Source organism: Ceratotherium simum, chromosome 7 (genome assembly GCF_057802395.1).
Source record: "Ceratotherium simum simum isolate JZ-2026a chromosome 7, ASM5780239v1, whole genome shotgun sequence".
In the NCBI taxonomy this organism is placed as follows: Eukaryota; Metazoa; Chordata; class Mammalia; order Perissodactyla; family Rhinocerotidae; genus Ceratotherium; species Ceratotherium simum.
Window position 1 is genome coordinate 40789335 of NC_141906.1, and position 19058 is coordinate 40808392.

General features: G+C 41.7%; 1 protein-coding gene across 1 annotated transcript in view; it reads right to left on the minus strand.

Annotated features, from left to right (window-relative positions):
* Nucleotides 1-19058, minus strand: part of SYTL2 (synaptotagmin like 2) — a 107017-nt gene that overhangs the window by 31980 nt on the left and 55979 nt on the right. The window contains exons 4-7 of the mRNA XM_014790379.2: nucleotides 17970-18105; nucleotides 6288-6369; nucleotides 5244-5358; nucleotides 1666-2469 (exon numbers count right to left, since the gene is read on the minus strand). Of these exons, the coding sequence (XP_014645865.2) occupies nucleotides 1666-2469; nucleotides 5244-5358; nucleotides 6288-6369; nucleotides 17970-18105 (1137 nt within the window). The remainder of the gene's footprint in view (nucleotides 1-1665; nucleotides 2470-5243; nucleotides 5359-6287; nucleotides 6370-17969; nucleotides 18106-19058) is intronic.

A 19058-nucleotide genomic window follows, 5' to 3' on the forward strand; every position in this document is an offset into this window, starting at 1 on the left:
CTGAAGTCAAACCCTTATAATTTGCACAGAGTTTACCATTTTTTTGGCCCTAATTTTCTGTTTATGCTCCATTTCCCCTGTGTATATTTCTGTGGTAAGCAGGGAAAAAGCAGGGCACTAATGAGTAAGCAGAATTTGTTTATAAGCTCTGAGGCCAGAAGGCATCTCAATCAAAATGGGTGTAGCTGATGATGCCTTCCTCCCAAATATCACGGTCAGTTGGGATTTAAAAATCAGAAAGCACAAATAAGTAGTTAATACAAAATTTTAAAGATACCCTGTGGGAAAGCAGGTGCAGTTTGTAAAACGAAAGGCTTACCAAATATTTTCTATGAATTATAATAAAAGAAAATATTACCAAACAAATTTTTCATCTTTTTTTTTTCTTTCTTTCTTTCTTTGAGGAAGATCAGTCCTGAGCTAACATCCGATGCCAATCCTCCTCCTTTTGCTGAGGAAGATTGGCCCTGGGCTAACATCCGTGCACCTCTTCCTCTACTTTATATGGGACGCTGCCACAGCATGGCTTGATGAACAGTGCATCGGTCCATGCCCAGGATCCTAACCTGCGAACCCTGGGCAGCGAAGCCGAGCGCACGAACTTAACCACTATGCCAGCAGGCTGGCCCCAAATTTTTCATCTTTTGAATAAAGATTTAAGTAAGCATCATCCAATTATTTGCTAATGTTTACTCAAACAGTAATTTCCTCTAATGTGAGTTCCTTTATTTCTTGAAGAAGCACCTGATAATTTTTAATTTTTAAAAAAATATTCTGTTCAAATGATTTAAAATGTCTGGGAGGAGGGGTGGTGAAAATGCTTTCTCATTTAAGAAGTAAATCGATCTGAACAAATATGAAACCGTAGGGCTGAGCAAAAGTGATTCAGGGTTAACAATATTGACTACTAAGGGAAGGTGAGAGCAAATGAGTTAGAAACTTGACCGTTGCTACCATAAATTTTCCTGACTATAAAGAAATTATCATGGGGGCCGGCCGGTGGTGCAGCGGTTAAGTGCACGCGCTCCGCTTTGGTGGCCCAGGGTTCGCAGGTTTGGATCCCAGGCGTGGACCGACGCACCGCTTGTCAGGCCATGCTGTGGCAGCATCCCATATAAAGTAGAGGAAGATGGGCACGGATGTTAGCCCAGGGCCAATCTTCCTCAGCAAAAAAGAGGAGGATTGGCATTGGATGTCAGCTCAGGGCAGTCTAGTTCCCATCCTTCGAGGCTAAGAAAGTGAAGGTTCTCCCGAGATTAAAAGAGAAACCAAAGTTTGGTTAAACAATAATTGATAAATTTGCATTAGGTGAGTAATAATATATTTACTCTATACAAGGGTATTAGCATATCTTTCTTACTCTGCATATATGCCTTGATTTAACTCAAAACACTGTAATTTGTTCAGTTAAATAATTGATAGTTACATTTTTTAGAGTAAAGCATAATGGGCCAGAAACTGTGCTATCCTGGTTCTTTTGGTTATTGATGATTGAGAAAAAACCTCCAAACCCATTAAGAAGTATGTACATTCCCCAGTGGCATCTTCCTGAATTCTAGTTGGAATGCCTACGAGGCGAAATGGGGCTCCTATAGGGCTGGCTGGCCTGGCCATTCCAAGCCCACTGGGTGAGTTTTTATACTCTAGTAGTGACAACTCTCTTACCAGCAGGGGTTTTGGACAATTCTGATTCAAGCCTTGATAATTCTGATGATTTAGCTTTGTGTTCACTGATGGTGGGTGAATTCTCAATGGACTGTGGTCTTGCAGTTAAAACTTCTGAGGAAGACTGGTGCCCATTAATTGGAAAAGAACCAGAAGTTGTTGGCTGGTGTGTTTCATTTTTTGATGCACTTGGGCTTGAGGCTGATTGATGTAAAGGCAAGGGCCTTCTGTATTGGGAAGTCTTAGGGTCATTCCAAAACTCATCTATGTCTCCTGCATTTTCTGTTCCATTCTTCAACCTGTCAGATTCTAAAACACTGAATTCTCCCACTTCCTGGCCATGGCTTAGCCCAGGACTCTGTGGGGGTTCATCCTTCACCGCAGAGAATCTCACGTGCTTTAACGGCTCCTGTGAGTTTGAGGAGGAGTCATCGTCTAAAGAATGCTCCTTCTCAGTAATTCTCTCATGGATGGTTAGGCTAGGTGACACAATTTTGCTTTTGGGTTCAAAGTTCTGATGAAAACGAATGGTTTCTGAGTCTGTGCTGCTGGAACTGGAGTTGCGTTTCAGGATTCCTCTCGGAGCCCCTCTCGCATTCAGGGAGTCTGTCCTCTGTCTGGAAAAAGACTGGTTATCATCTTGCTTTAAAGTATGTGATTTGTAGATCATTTTCCTAGCTTTGGGGATTGGAGCTTTGATTTGGGATCCATTCTCAAGGTCTGGAGAAGTCTGCTTTGGTTTCTCTAACTTTTGGCTTGAAGTATCCAGGGTAGACGACTTTTCTTTTGACTCTGACACTTCACCTGAAAATTAAAACATATTAGATGATATATCAAATGGAAAATAACTCTATAATTTAAAACACCTGTCATAAACAATCTACATTTAGCAAAAGTACTAAAACATTAAGGACAATAAAGTACATAGCATAAGCACAGACCTAATTTAAGTCTTTAAAAATTCATGCACGATAATATATAAAGAACTTACACAACTGAACAACAAAAAAACAAACAGCCCGATCAAAAAATGGGCAGAGGAAATGAAGAGACACTTCTCCAAGGAAGATATACAGATGGCCAATAGGCACATGAAAAGATGCTCAACATCACTAATCATCAGGGAAATGCAAATCAAAACAACACTAAGATACCACCTCACGCCCGTTAGAATGGCTATAATCACCAAGACAAAAAACAACAAATGTTGGAGAGGATGTGGAGAAACAGAAACCCTCATACACAGCTGGTGGGAATGCAAATTGGTGCAGCCTCTATGGAAAACGGTATGGAGATTCCTCAAAGAATTAAAAATAGAGATGCCCTATGATCCAGCCATCCCACTACTGGGAATCTATCCAACGAACCTGAAATCAACAATCCAAAGAGGCTTACGCACCCCTATGTTCATTGTAGCATTATTCACCATAGCCAAGAAGTGGAAGCAACCTAAGTGTCCCTCGACTGATGATTGGATTAAGAAAATGTGGTATATATATATAATGGAATACTACTCAGCCATAAAAAAAGACAAAATCGTCCCATTTGCAACAACATGGATGGGCCTGGAGCATATTATGTTAAGTGAAATAAGCCAGAAAGAGAAAGACAAACACTGTATGATCTCACTCATATGTGGAATATAAGCCAACACATGGACAGAGAAAACTGTACTGTGGTTACCAGGAGCGGTGGGGGGTGGGCACAAGGGGTGAAGGGAGTCATATATATGGTGATGGACAAACAAAAATGTACAACCCAAAATTTCACAATGTTAGAAACCATTAAAACATCTATAAAAAAAAAAATTCATGCACGAACTTCATTGAACTGTACATTTAAGATTACTCTGCTTTAGGGTCGGCCTGGTGGCTTAGCGGTTAAGTGCGCGCACTCTGCTACTGGTGGCCCAGGTTTGGATCCTGGCTGCGCACCCACGCACAGCTTTCCCTGCCATGCTGAGGCCGTGGCCCACATACAGCAACTAGAAGCATGTGCAACTATGACATACAACTATCTACTGGGGCTTTGGGGAAGAAAAAAAGGAGGAGGATTGGCAATAGACGTTAGCTCAGAGCTGGTCTTCCTCAGCAAAAAAAAGGGGATTAGTACGGATGTTAGCTCAGGGCTGATCTCGCTCACAAAAAAAAAACGGAAAAAAAAAAGAAAAAAAAAAAAGATTAGTCTGCTTTACATACATACTTTGTGGTATTTTATACCCAATAAAAAAGTTTTTAAAAAAGGAATTTAAAATAAAATCCTTAAGGAAGCTAAGGAAAAACACAGAAGTCACTTAAAAAATTCATGTATGGGGCCGGCCCCGTGGCTTAGCGGTTAAGTGTGCGCCCTTGGCTGCTGGCGGCCCAGGGTTCGGATCCCAGGTGCGCACCGATGCACCCTTCTCCGGCCACGCTGAGGTCGCATTCCACATACAGCAACTAGAAGGATGTGCAGCAATGACATACAACTATCTACTGGGGCTTTGGGGGGAGTAAATAAATAAATAAAAATTAAAAAAAAAAAAATTCATGTATGTAACGGCCGGCCCCGTGGCTTAGCGGTTAAGTGCGCGCGCTCCGCTGCTGGCGGCCTGGGTTCGGATCCCAGGCGTGCACTGACGCACCGCTTCTCTGGCCATGCTGAGGCCGTGTCCCACATACAGCAACTAGAGGATGTGCAACTATCACATACAACTATCTACTGGGGCTTTGGGGGAAAAATAAATAAATAAAAAAAAAATTAAAAAAAAAAAATTCATGTACGGAAAGCAGAAAAAGGAATTCAACTTTTTAAAAAGAAAATCTCAGTACCTAAAACAAAAATTAATTTTGTCAAAAAGTTAAAAAAAAAAAAAAGCAACATGTCCCAGTGACTTTTTTTTCTGTAAAATGTTTTATGCTATATAAACTGCATCCAGTGGAGAGGGAAAAATACACTAATATCAAGACAGGATAATTGAAACTCCTAACCCCACTGTTCAATTGTTAATTTTCTACCCTTTGTCCAATCTTTAATGCTTATGGAATCTTCTTACAGTTGCTTTTGAAGAGACTGAATTGTCTAGAATTTCCTCTTAGTGGTATGAAAGAATGGTAAAATTCCATAAGAGGCAGACTTAAATCAGTTAAGTCACAAACCTGATCAAATGCTCCTGTGGGACTAGGCTGATAATTACAGACGACAGAATCATAACATTGTCAAGTGGTCTTTTTTTCTTGAGGCAAACTTTTAGTTTTAAATAGAGAACTGTGTCTGCACATTGTAGACATTCAATAAATACTGTTAAATGAATGAATGAATGCCTCAGGTCAAAAAATTTTCCAGTTCACTCCAGGGGAACCCAAAGCATGGAATCTCAACAAATGTCAGCTCCAAGACTGGAATGCATGAACTTCCAGTTTCTAAAATTTCTGCTTCCTTCCCTTAGGCAGGAAACCAATGGGCATAGTAGAATAAGAAAACCATCAGGACTTTTCACTTTCTCTTGAAAGTTATTTTAGTTAAAAGAACTCTGAGAATTTCCCTTAGTCCACAGATAACAAAGATAAAAATATCTAGTCCATAAAAATAATATTTACCCTCTTTTGAAGTCTGAAAGAAACCAGCCCTTCCATTTTCTGACTGCTCATTTTTGGTTTGTTGAAATAAGTGATCTTCTGGCAACCTGGAGCTGTTAAACGGATTCTTCCTTTGCTGGGGAAAAATATTGTTTATTAAACTCATTTTAAATGTCATAGCAGCCACTCAGTGTTGGCAAATGCTTATTATCTCCAATATTTGATAGTTTTATCCAGTAAACTCTATCTGGCATGTTTGAAAAATGATTGTCCTGGTTAATCTGGCTAGCACAGAATTACCATATATGTCATACAGAAAAAAAAAATGTATAAAATATACTCAATTCTAGAGTCCTACAAGTTAGACAGAACCAGGCATTCAAATCTAAATCTCACATTTTGCAGAGGTGAGAAAACTTGGGTCTGGATATATCCAAGAGCTGGTCAAAGTCAGGGTAAACTTGAGACTCTAATCAGCACAGCTTCCCACCAGTGCTCTTTCTACTGTACAAGACTCTCACTGTGCTAGATTAAAGCTGTAGTAAATATAACTGTAACTGACTTTTCCTATCAGGGTTTATCAAGGTATCTTGAAGTGCTTCATAATCACTATTATAATCATCAATTTTAATGTCAGAAAGAGTATCAGTAAATAGAATTTTTTTTCATTACTATAAGACTATCAATGTTCACTGCCTCTAAGTTTCATAAATTGGCAATTCCCTCCCACAAGCAGACCTCTAATACAGATTCAGGAAGCTATAAATAGGAATAAGGACTGACATGGAGCCAACAAGTCACATTCCATATGCTTAAAAGCAGCAGCCCCCAACAACTTCAGACTTTTTTATTCTCTATGGCAAGAAATCTGGGTCTTCAGCAACGGTATTCATCAACTTTTCCACCACAAGAGTGACTTCTTATATTAAATAGTAAAAATTACCTATATTTGGTACAAAAAAAAAAGTACTACAAAATTCTCTTTATTACATAGTGCTTTGATAAAATGAGAAAAAAAGGTATTCCTGCCAAAAATGAGATTTGTGAAGTCTGAGCTCAATCTACCTTAGCTGGAGACACAGCTGACTTTCCTGAGTTTTCTTGGGATGTATCAATCACGGTGGAAGCTGGATTTACCATGCTGGAACTGTAAAAAAAAAAAAAAAAAAACAATAATTCAGAGAATAAAACCTCACCTTTGAGGAAGTATAAATTATGCCTCTGAAGCAGAAAGCTATTAAGGCAGGATAGGAGAGGAAGTTTGTAAAATCAAACTGCCAGGAAGGGAGAGGCAGTTGGGGCCTGGAGATGATTAAGCAGTGAAGAGAAGGCAATAGCAGAACAGAAACGAAAGACAGGCACGAGACAAGACAACACCATCCATCAGAAGCCTTGAAGTTTTTATCACAGGATCAGGCGCACAGGAGGTTCACAATTTAAATTTGTAGAAATGAACTCGTCTCAAAGTCAGAAGCTAACATCAGATGCAGACAAAAGGGAGCAATTGACCTCAAGGAGAGACTGTCATTGCTGAAATAAAGCCCCCAAGAGTTTTAGGGCCCAATTCCCCAGGCCAGGAGCAGAATGGCAGTGCTTACTCCAACTCAGGTTGGAAATAACTAAAAGCTGAGACAAGGGACTTGGCAAAGGAATGGAAGAAACAGCAGATCTAAGAGATGCTGTGCAGGGAGACCAGTGGGTTTGGGCAACTTACTGAGAACTTTCAACCCAGCTCTCCAGGCTGGCCAGGTGAGTTCTTGTTCAAATACAAGAGGGATGAGGACAAGCACAGCATCCAGAAGATGGTAGGAGGTTAGAAGCCTGAAGCTGGCTTCAAGGAGTGAGGAAGATTCTCTAGACTATGATTCCCTCTCTGAGGGACAGGACAGCCCCAGGGTGAGAGTGAATGGAGAAAAGTGAGTTGAACAGGCACCCTCCTGAACAACTACTCTCTTGGCTATTGAGTAAGAGGGGCAAGAGAGGGTGAGAGTGGCCCTGGAGGGGAAGAAAATCCTCTGCTCAGACTTCCTGCTCCAGTCGCCTTGCCTCAGGCATAAGAGGTGAAGTCACTGTTGGCTGAAACCGCTGTGCCTGGTTAAACTCCACCGGCTCTCTTAGTGGCACCACAGAGTCAAAAACTTGGAAAATACCTTGGAGAGTGCTGGCTGTCTACCATGCAGCAAAGGAACTAGAGATTGGGGGAGGGGAGCAATTCGCCCCAAGGCCACAGAGCCTTACCCAAGATTATTGTCACTAAAATCATGGGCTAAATGTTCCTGCAGCTTCCTTTCCTTTCCTTCCCTCTGCATTCTGTTATTTTTGTACAGAGTTAGTCCCAGGAACAGGATGAGCTTTTGAGGAAGCCATTCTTCCTTTCATTACCCTCCTCCTTATTCCAGAAAGGAATTAGAGTAGATGATGTAGATGTATATAAAATACAGTCTGATCACATGGATTGAGAAAGCGGAAAAAAAAAAAAGATGAGGAGCGGAAGGGAAGAAGAGTAGGAACTTATAATGGAGCCAGAATTAAAGCTAATAGAAAAGCACGCAACAGGAGGCCTCTATTCTCGCACCACGTAGACGTAAACTTGAATCAAGTTATCTAGCAGCCCATGTGAAAAAAGAAACCTGGTCACTGAAAGAACTCACAGTGTCCCTATAATAAAAATAGCCAATAGCTCAGGACTAGAAAGTAATTTTTCTTGAGTATCATTTTAAGAAGCCAGCGAGCGATATGAGGAACCTTATAGCAGATGCTATGCTCAGTTTCTCAGAGCGTTTTGTATCATCTCCCTTGATAAATAAAGCAGTCATATAATCAGAGGACCTGAGCCAAGTGCTGATGGTTGGGGGTCTCCATGGAACACCCATCTTCTCCTGCCATCTTCCTCCTTTCCCCTTCCCATTCACCAACAACAAATGATAAGCAGAGCCTCTACATTATTCTCCCTCCACTCCCTGGAAATTCAGTTCCTGTGCCTCCAGACCCCCAACCCTGACTGCCCATATTGCACATCATGTTTGCCCCTTCTTCCCAAAGATGAAACCAGTCTCTTACTAAACTCTATCCAGCTATGTATTTCATGTCTACTGTGCAACCTCATTCTGTGTATACATATCTTATCTTCATAGTAAACTGGAGATCCCTCAAGAGTATCTTGATCGTCTTTATATTCCCTGCAACGCCTTGTACAGTGCCTGGTACACAACTGGTAAATGACTGAACAAGGGAAGGCTAACTGAGCCAGTGCCAGGGAATGCAGCAGCAGACAGGTAACCATTGTGTTTTTTTTTAAATCCATGTTATCTGCCAAATACAATGAGGCACATTATCTAGGTTTTAAACAAAATGTCTTTATCACTGTATTCAGAAAGCAAAAAAGAGAAAGAAACGAGGCATTCAGAGCATATGGTCAGACACTAAAATATCAGAAATACACAATATTCACTGAGTTACCTTATGGTTGGAATGAAGAAAAAGGGGATAAGGATGGGACACTGGGTTAGCTACAGTTCACAAGTCTGGTTAATTAGAAAAAATTAAAACAAGAATCTTATGCTTCAAACTCTGTCTCTGAAAATAGAGTTACTTCCTAGGTTAAGCTCTGGTTTTGCTTCTTTCAAGGAACACAACAATGTTTTGCCTGCCTGTCTTTTATTGGGCAACCATCATCACAGCAACCATCTCAAGTGATGGTTGCAACATCCCTATGAGGTATGTTTCCTTCTCCCTATTTTACTTGCGAGAAAATTGAGGCTGGGAGAGTTTAAGTAAACTGCTTGATGTCACAAAATTAGTTTGTGAAAGAGCGGGGGATCTGAACCAGGTATGTCTGATCCTGACTCCAAAGACAACCATGGTAATGGCTAATACTGCCTCTGATTTCTCACATCAGTAAAGCGGTGGTTTGTGGCAAGAGGATTGGAATGAAGTCTGGGTGACTTTCTTCTCAGGAACTCTCACATCTGTCACTTTCTGTCCACTTGTACTGGCACCTCCTTTATTTCTGTCAACTGTACCAGCCTCACATTTGACCTCCTGACTCCAAAGTTCCACTCCCCTAATCCATTCAGCATTCCACCACTAAGCTGGAATAGCCTAACACACAACTTTGAGCATGTCCCTCCTCTGCTCATTACCTTTCCCTGGATCCTCAAGGCCTGTGGAATGAAGTCTGAACTCCTCAGGAAGGAATAGGAGATGCTCCACCATATGCCCCCATAGAACTTCCCACTCCTCCTTTCTGTTGACCCTTCATGCCAAACAAAGTGGTCCATCTACTCACTGTCCCAAAAACTCACCTGACACTTTGCTGTCTCCACTCAACCTATCCCCCAGCCCCTCCCTCAAGTGTTTGCTCTGCTGTCTTTGCCCAAATCCTCGCTGTCATCTCCAAGCCCAGTTCAAATCTCACGTCCTTTGTGACACTGCTCCTGTATCAGCCCAGGTGGAAGTGGGTCTCCTTGTCTCAAATATTACAGCACATTTTATTGGTACTTTGGATTAGGAATTTGCTCCCTGCCTGGCACTATTTGTTATCATGTGATCAGATATTCATATACAGATGCATTACTCTTCCTAAGAGAATATAGTCTCTTTATAGCCAGATATTGTGTCTTTTGTTTCTTAGAATCCCTCTCAGAAGGGATTGAATATAAAAGATATTCAATACATTTCACAAGATGAGTTTTTTAAATTGTACAGCAAACCAAATTCTACATCCTGTGCTCTGTAATTTCTTCTCTCAGGCATCCTTCAAAAACTACCTGCAATACTAGAAGGAACACCTAGACAGAATTTGTTTACTTCCTTAAGAGGATTATTAAAATATTAGACTATGATATTGGCATTAGCATTCCCCTCCTAAAAGTGTCTGCATTATACGATAAGTCTTTGACGACTTCACTAAAAAGAAAAATAATGTTAGGTACTGTGGCAGGAGTAGGTACGGGGCAAGAGGTGGGGCTTTACAGCAGTCTTAAAATCACATCACATAGGCAGCCGGACACTCCATCTGCTTCTAGGCCCAGCCATAAAGTGCTCCTGAGTACAGACAGCAACTTTAAAGAGCTTTTGAACCTTAACCAACTTTTCTCTCTAAAACAGTTAAAAATAACAACAGCAATCTTATACCTTCTTCTCAGGTATTTTTCAGCTTAAACTAACAGCGTCTAGAATCAGAAGCAAATTCTGCAAGTGATTTTTTTCACTTGTTTCTTGTTGCTGCTGATCTCTCCCTTTGGACTGTGAGTTCCTTGGAAGCTAATGCTTCCAATGCCTCATCCCCGGTGCCCAGCACTGTGCTAGCACGTGTTACACTTGAAGAAGCTTGAACACATGAATAAACAAATGAAGAAATGGCTCAGGGATAAAGTGAGGAAAGCAAATTACGAAATATACTATGCCAAGCCCTTCAAGTCAGTATTTTTTTTTAAGTAAAATATTACTTCTCTGGTGCTACCACATTTCATGCCACAGATGTATAAGAAATATTCTCATCCAAGCATAAAGCACTGTGATGTCACAGTGAAACTATTCCTACCACAACTGATGTGGGTAAATCCAAGATCCTATAGGATTAAGAAAGATTCCTTTAAGAGCTCAATGCAAGTAATTCTGTGGGGCAGGCCTCCAAGAAATGAAATGGTCACAACACTGGATGTGCAATCAATCCAAGGACAAAAGATCAAATGCATTGTCCATTGATTGGCTCATCTCTACCTTGCCTTTGGGAGCAAGCTAGGTGCATGACATTGATCTTATTATTGGGGGCAAAGGCAAGTAGCTAATCCTTCTGGGAGAGGGAGATAGATATATACAAGCAAAAGCTTTCCAGGAAAAAGAGCATATAAGTGGAAAAAATGCTTCTATTTCAGAACTAAAGTCGTGGTTTTAATTGGTTGGTTTCTGTTCAATGGAGGGTAAGAGGGAGATTGGTGTCAGAAGTGAGTATCACTGAAGCACAGGCAATGAAGCTCAAAGACTAGCATTTTTCGTTCATACAATGACTTACAACAAAATAGTGTTTTAATTCTACCAAAAACAAAGTGAGGTGAGGATGCATAGTTTTGCTTGCAAGAAAACTCATCGTTTTCTCACAATTTCATAGGGAAGTGCCCAGAGGAAAACCTGCCAATGCCATGGAAAGAAATACCACAGGGAAGGCTTTGCCCTGTTCTCCTTGAACTCATGTTGGAGACATTCTCTAGAGATGATTTTGATTAATGGACATTACAAACCTCTGCAGCAGCCAAGCTCCCTCCCGCCTTCATGCCTTCTAGTTCTCCATCTTGAATGCTCCTCTCTTGTAGTTGTCCAAATTTGACAATGCCCCTCAAATTCTTCTCCATCTTTTATAATCACCAAAGTTGATGAATCCCTCTGAAGCGAGGGATTCTCAGTAATGCAAAGCAATGAAATCTGGATGCTATCAATCCTGTTCTTACCTTGTAGTTTAATTTTTTCTCACTTCTTCTCTTTTTCTACTCACTTCCTGGGTTCCAAACCACTTCATTCAACCATTCATTTATTCATTTATTTATTTATTTATTAACCCCTGATTCACTGCTATTCTTTATTTCATAATTCATTATCAGGTCGACTATTCTCATTCATTCAGTTGGTTAGTCTCTCACCCTCCTTCTTCATTCGTACATTCATTCATTCGTTCCACGAGACATTTTTTGCGCACTGTTGTAAGTGCTAGGAATAGGGTAGTGAACAAAATAAGTTATAGCAGTCAACAAAAAGTCCTTTTCCTCGTGGATCTGGGGGGGAGGGGACAATAAATACATACAAAAATAAATATGTAGTATAATGTCAGGTAGTGATAAGTGTGATGAAGGACGATAAGAGAGGGTACTGTCATTCATTCATTCATTCCATAGATACTTACTGAGTACCTACTATGTGCTGGATACATTGTTAGATGCTTGGGACATGGTGGTGAACAAGATCCAGGTCCTCAACCCCGAGAAAGCAATGCAGTGATACTCAGCCCTGGGATTTTTAAAAGTTCCCTGGGCAGTTCTGACTTATAGGTCACAGTTGAGAACTTCTCATCAAGTAACCCACATATCCTATATCAATTATTAGATATCTGTGCCCTACAAACACCTCAAATTTCTTCTAATTTCATCTCTAAAACTCCATCATATGTTTCCTATTTTCTCCACTCCCTTGGATAGGTTCTCACCATCTCTCACCTAAATTTCTGTTATAATGTCCTAATAGAACTGTCTAACCCCATAGTTACCAGAATAATCGCTCTAAAAAGTAAATTTGATCAAAAAGTCATTTGGTGGCTCCTTGTAACTTAAAGGAAAAAGTCCAGCCTTTTGGCCAACATTCAAGGCTCCTCACAGTCTGGTTCCAGCCTCTTCTTTCAGTATAGTTGCCCACCACTCACGCAGCATATCTACCACAGTAGACCACTTCAGGTCTCCAACACGCCGGACCCGCATGTCATCCCCTCTGCCTGTACTGTCCTCTCCCCATGTCTGCCTAACATAATCCTTATCATCCTTTAAGAATTGCCTTAACTATGACTACCTCTAGAAGCTTCCCTGGCAATCCCTCCCATCCACCCTAGACACAGTCAATGTTGCTGTCTCTGTATTCCCACAGCTTTTTAATTACACTTATCACACTGTATCACAATTTATGGTTATACATGTCAGCCCCTTCATCAATGAGTACCTCAAGGGCAGGGACCATATCTTGTTCATCTTTGAATTCCTAGCTACCATCTTGTATACAATAAATACTCAATAAATGTTGGCTGACTGAATAAAGAATAAATCAGCATCCCTACAGAATGATTTATTCTACTAGGTGCTATCAAGATATTAAATCAGTGTTTTCAATCAATTGCAAACAAGGACATTTAAACACTTTATTGCCGATAAATATCCTGATAGTAAACCTAACCAACCTATGAATTAATGGTTCCATCCTCACCATTCATACCTATTTCTCTTTCCTATTTTCTCCACATCTCACTCTTACACTGCCTTTCTTCTGGCCTTCCTAACTCTTCTGCCTACTGCTCAGGCTGGCTCACAGTACCCCAGCTACATTCGCTCCAGCAAAAGCAGTCACTGACCTCTGACTGATGACATCTATTACTAGGGCTGGTTTATATAGTCAGAATAGGCTACCACCTCCTCAGTGTGATGTCATGGCACTGAGATGCCCACTGCCCCTAACTTAACTCTCTTTGCACCTAAGAACTTGCTTCCCTTGGCTGAGGCTCTGATCTGTATCAGGATGTATTCTAAGGGTAATTCTTTACTCTTTTAGAAACCATCAGGAACTGGAAGTCTTTCTAATAGAAAGTCTGCACAGTGTGGGAGACAGGCACATGATAGACCTCTGATTCCTTTCATTGTAATGTCCTCATTTGTGCTACACACCAGATGATAAGGACAACTTGGGCTGTGTGTTAGGATGACGCAGACATGTTCAGACTCATGTTTCTGTAAGGTGACCATTAAGAAAAGGAAAAAAGCTCAAAACTGCCATCCATACAGGCTTAAGTTATTAAAAAATCAAGTATTCCTCAGAGTGGGATGTATGTTAGATCTCTTCAAAGGAGAAAGGAGGAGGCCACCAGGCAACTGAGGGATGTGGGATGGGGTAGGGTATGGGAGTAGGAACTAGAGGGTAAAAGAATTGGGAAGCTTGGAACACATTTGAGAAGTTATCATTTTTTTAGAGGCTCAGGCTGGCCCTGTCTGAGGCCACAGACCTAAAACAATATAAGCTACCAGAGGGATCAGTCCTCAGAGAGGTGGTCTTAAGGAAGAGATTCGAGAGAGAGAGAAATGAAAAGGCCAGTCCATTTCTAGGCTCCTTCAGACCAAAGAAGTGCCAACAGCGGGGCCATCTAAGGCCCTGGTCAGTAGAGAGGCTACTAGACGCTCAGTGTTGTTTCACAGAACATGTCATCTCAGGTAACAAAGGAGGGTCTTCTTATCCCAGAACAGGCCTATAGTCAGGACAAGTTACACCTCATTTGTGGGCAGGGTCCTGACCCACATGGAAAGAGCTTCTCACCTCTTTATTGTTTACTCTCCACCTTGGTTCAGCCATGTCTTGTGGATTATTGTGTACATGTTCCACAATTATTTTGGGGGGGACATGATGTGCTATCAATGTGTAGTTCACGGACCAGTGCCAGTCTGTGAACTATTTGTTAGTGGTTCACAGTGAGATAAGTACAGAAATTGAAAGTATGCATTTAGAATCATTTATAGCAATTTGCGGAGACATCCCAGCACATGACCAGTGGGTTTATACTTTGCATGCCCTTGTTGTTTTCTGTATTTCATTTTTGTCATATTTTATAAAAGAGACCAATCTGTGATGATTAGAAATAAAAATTTTTTGTGTGTGTGAGGAAGATAAGCCCTGAGCTAACATCCACGCCAATCCTCCTCTTTTTGCTGAGGAAGACTGGCCCTGAGCTAACATCCATGTCCATCTTCCTCCACTTTATATGAGACGCCGCCAGAGTATGGCCTGACAAGCTGTGCGTCGGTGCGCGCCTGGGATGCCAACCCGGGCCACCAGCAGCGGAGCACGCGCACTTAACCACTACGCCACAGGACTGGCCCCAAAAATGTTTTAAAAAACCCAAACAATGCTCCTTTACCAAAGTTTGTGCCAACACTGCCCAGCTGAAAGTCAGTAAACAGAACTAGAACTGTGAGCATTTGGAGTTTCCCTTGCCACTCGAAAGGAGACCTCGTCTCTGCTCCTCCGTTCATCAAACCTCTCTCTGCTTCCTTGTGTAACAGGTGCAAACAAAGCTGAGTTCTGAAAGAATGCAGGCACCTGACAATGCTTGAGTACGTGCTGGGTTTTAACTGGTTACAGGCAGAACCCCACAGAATCGTGCCCACAGAAAGAAGGAATCTTGCCACAGAGCCTATTAGAAAAACTCCTTCAGAAACTGCAATATCCAGTCACTATTGCCTCACACTCCCTGCCTCCTGATTCCTAGCTAAGAAAATATTGACAGGTATTGAGTCATTCTATTGAAGTTCACTTAGTCTAAAAGTACAGGCCCCAAAATATACTTAACACACCCAGTTTCCAAAGGTTAAAGTATAGGTGAGAAACATTGCAGGAACCTGATACTGAATAAGGTAGCAGTTTCTGACGTGGAAAGGAGGAAGTAAACAATAGCTCCTTCTACAGTTCTAGGTGATTACCACCCATGCCACATAATGAGCAAAGCATGCTGGATACATCTAACATTTTTTTCTTGCCTTCTCAACCATACCTCATCTATGTTATAACATAATTATAATGCCACCTGGAAATTGCCAATTTTCGTTCTTGCTGAGAAATGCTAAGTGGTTCCCACACCTCATTTCATTTAATCTCACAGCATCCTGGTGAGGCAGCTCTGTTCTGATTTACAGATGAGACCCGAAAGACTTGTCTGGGGTCACACAAGGAATGCAGAAAACAACGGAGACACAAATCGTGGAAGCTATATTAATGGCCTCCAATTTAGGAAAAGTGTAGAAATACCCACCAGCCTGCATGAGGTCATGAAGAAAATGAGTTGGCCTATGAGGACTGTGGCACCTCTGTCCCTCAGGCCCTTTAAGACGAAATGAGTTCCTTGGAGAAAGACAGAAAATCTGACCCAGAAAAAACTGGGCAGTGAGATAAGCTTGTCTCTGACACCTCCAAATCATCTTCTTTCCCCTTTCATGGTGCTTGCCCCCCTTCCCTCAGTCAGTCAGTGATCTGATGTCCCCACCCCCCATCAAACCCAGCTCTTAGGAGCTGCTTCTCAGCTCCTTGGTGGTGAATCTAAGTGACTGTGTTTTCATTCCCAGAGTTTCTAATATTTAAGATCTCATCTTTCCCCATGGAAGGAAGGCAGGTCTTCATTCCATTAGGGGGGTGGCAGGCAGCTGGTAAATGGGGAGTCACCAAGAGGAATGGGGTAGGGTGTTCCTCACACACTTTCCTGAGCTTCCTGAAATATCTGTATGTATGTGAGAGCCATGCTTCCATTCATTGAACATCTACTATGTGCTGTGGACTGTTTTAGGAATTCTACATTTACCAGCTAGTTAAATTCTCAATTATCCTGCTAGGAAACTATTATCATTCCCATTTTACAGCTGAGGAAACAAAGGCCCGAGAAGTTAAGTCACTTCTAGTGCAAGGTCAGAGAATAATTTCATGGCTACTGTTAAGGTGTTTTAACCTCTAGCCAACATGGCCTCTACAGACATAACAGAATATTACAAACCGTCCCAGAAGGAAAACAGTGCAGCCTGCCACCCATGGAAAACAAAGTGAGTCCTCTCCAACAGGGAAATGAATAAATAAATTGGTATCAATAGAATCAGTATTCCATTATCCATGTGATATAACTTCACTCATATTTGACTCTGAAACGCTTGTTGGTGCCTATATTATAGACCTTCTCCCTCATGTGTAAACTATGTTGGAAACATCCCTATTCCCCAGGGGTCTCAGACTTGGACCCTGACTCAGTGGCTGTCTCACCAGCAAATTCATTAACTTCATCCCAGTTGGAGACTCTAAATTGAATTGTCTTCACTGAGGAGCTAAAGATAAAATGCAACTGTGCTCCTACCAAAGGGTAACAGCTATAGCCCAAGGGACAAACACCAATGAGAAGATCCTTACATACCTAAAAGCAAATCGTCATGGCTCAAAGGTTTGTGGCAATGTAGCCCCACAACCGGCTACTTCATAGGAAGGATGTACAAATGTACATTTTGATTGGCCAGATGATAACATGTATGGAAAAGACCCAAAAATCAAGGCTGAGGGGGAGGACAGTCTGCACCCTTAAGAGGTATTTATTGAGTACCTACTATGTGTCAGGTTTTCTGCATACATTTTCACTAATTCTCAGTATCGCTTTTCCTGGTATATATTATCATTCCTATCTATAGTTAAGAGAAGAGACTCAGGTTAACTGACTTGCCCGTGGTCAAATGGCTAATAATTGGCATATTCAGGATTTGAATGCATGCCTGTATGGTTCCCATGCTCAAGTTTCTTTTACTGCACCAGGCTGTTACAATTTGATCATAATTAATCTCTTTCCTGAAATGGCCTATTTCTGTATTCATTTTGGAGTACCTCTTCATTCTTTTTTTAATCTTTTTTTTAAATTTACTTTTATTTATTTATTTATTTATTTTTCGAGGAAGATCAGCCCTGAGCTAACATCCATGCTAATCCTCCTCTTTTTTTTTTGCTGAGGAAGACAGGCCCTGGGCTAACATATGTGCCTATCTTCCTCCACTTTATGTAGGATGCCACCACAGCATGGCCTGACAAGCGGTGCCTCGGTGCACGCCCAGGATCTGAACCTGGGCCACCAGCAGTGGAGCGCACTCACTTAACCAATACGCCATGGGGCCGGGCCCCCTCTTCATTCTACTCTAAGGAGAAATCCTTAGTACAAATAAAAAACAGCTATTGTTGGTTCTGGAAGAAATCACCACTCAGCATTTTAATTTTATTTAATATTCAGATTTGCTAGAAATTCTGGAAGCTGGGAAAGAGTACTACTCAAGCTTTGTCCACATCAGGCCCAGAATTCTCTCATACAAGCCCCCTTTCCCATGCCCACGAGACCAATCTGGCATTTGCACTCCTAGCCCACCATTTTGCCCATACAGCACACCAAGCCATGAATCCCACGTGCAGCAGCACTCCCCAGGAGCTCTGTCTTACCTTGGGCTTGCTGGTGCTGCATCTTCTTCTGGCTCTTCTACAACACCGGCTAACTCTGAGGGAAGGAAAGCATCTTTGTTGACATTATTCACCCAGCTTTCCTTTGCCTCCTTTGCTCTGTCCTTACTCTGCTCAGCTGAAACAGGAAACAATAAAGACAGGAAGGTTATCTCTAATCTCTGTGACCTACAACTCTCATATCGGACTCTTATCACTGAGGCTCGAACCAGAACTTCAGGCCTTCCCTGACTGCCAAGGCAATCACTAATGAGTCTGAGTACCTCGGATCAGAATTTTATCTGCAAAAGAAGTCAGTAGATTCCCATGATGTTAGCTCCCCGCCAAGCAGAGCCCCTGAGAGCAGGGGTGTACCTTTAAATGTGTAGGTAACTCCAAAGACAACTGAAGCAAAATTCTGACTGCCTCTAGATGAATCTGGCCTGAATTTGGGTCAGGACAGAATGTGTATGGCCAGATGATGCTCAAGATAGGCAGTCCTCAGTGGGATAGAAGCATCATCATTACCAACCACTTAATCAACATCTATAATGTGCCCAACTCAAGTCTGGGCTCTGGGATACAAAGGGGAACAAACACTTCTATTCTAGAATGTCCCTCTCCACTGCCTCCTCCTGCCCCCAGTCTCTACATATCCAAATTCTACATACTCAGCTCAGATGCCAGGGCCCACATAAAACCTCTGGGCTCCCTTTTCAGGAAATAACTTCTTTTGCCTCTGAACACCAAGGACCCTTTACCTGTACCTCTTGGATAATTAGCATCAACAGAGTGATGACTAAGTGCCAGGCACAGTGCTGAGTTCTTTGCATGCATTATCCTATGAGGAGGGAGCTATTTTCCAAGTTACAGATTTGGAAATTGAGGATCAAAGAGTTCAAGAAACTTGCCTAAGGCCACATAGCCAGTGCCAGGAATACTTTTATTGGTGTTAAGAAGATGAAGCAATAATAGGGCTCTCAATTTGCAAACACTCACATTCCAGGGTAGTATTCCCCACAAGTCTTTTTACATAAAGGCCTAGTTTTTTCAACTGCAAAATGCAGTTCGTAGTACTAACCTATACTCCTC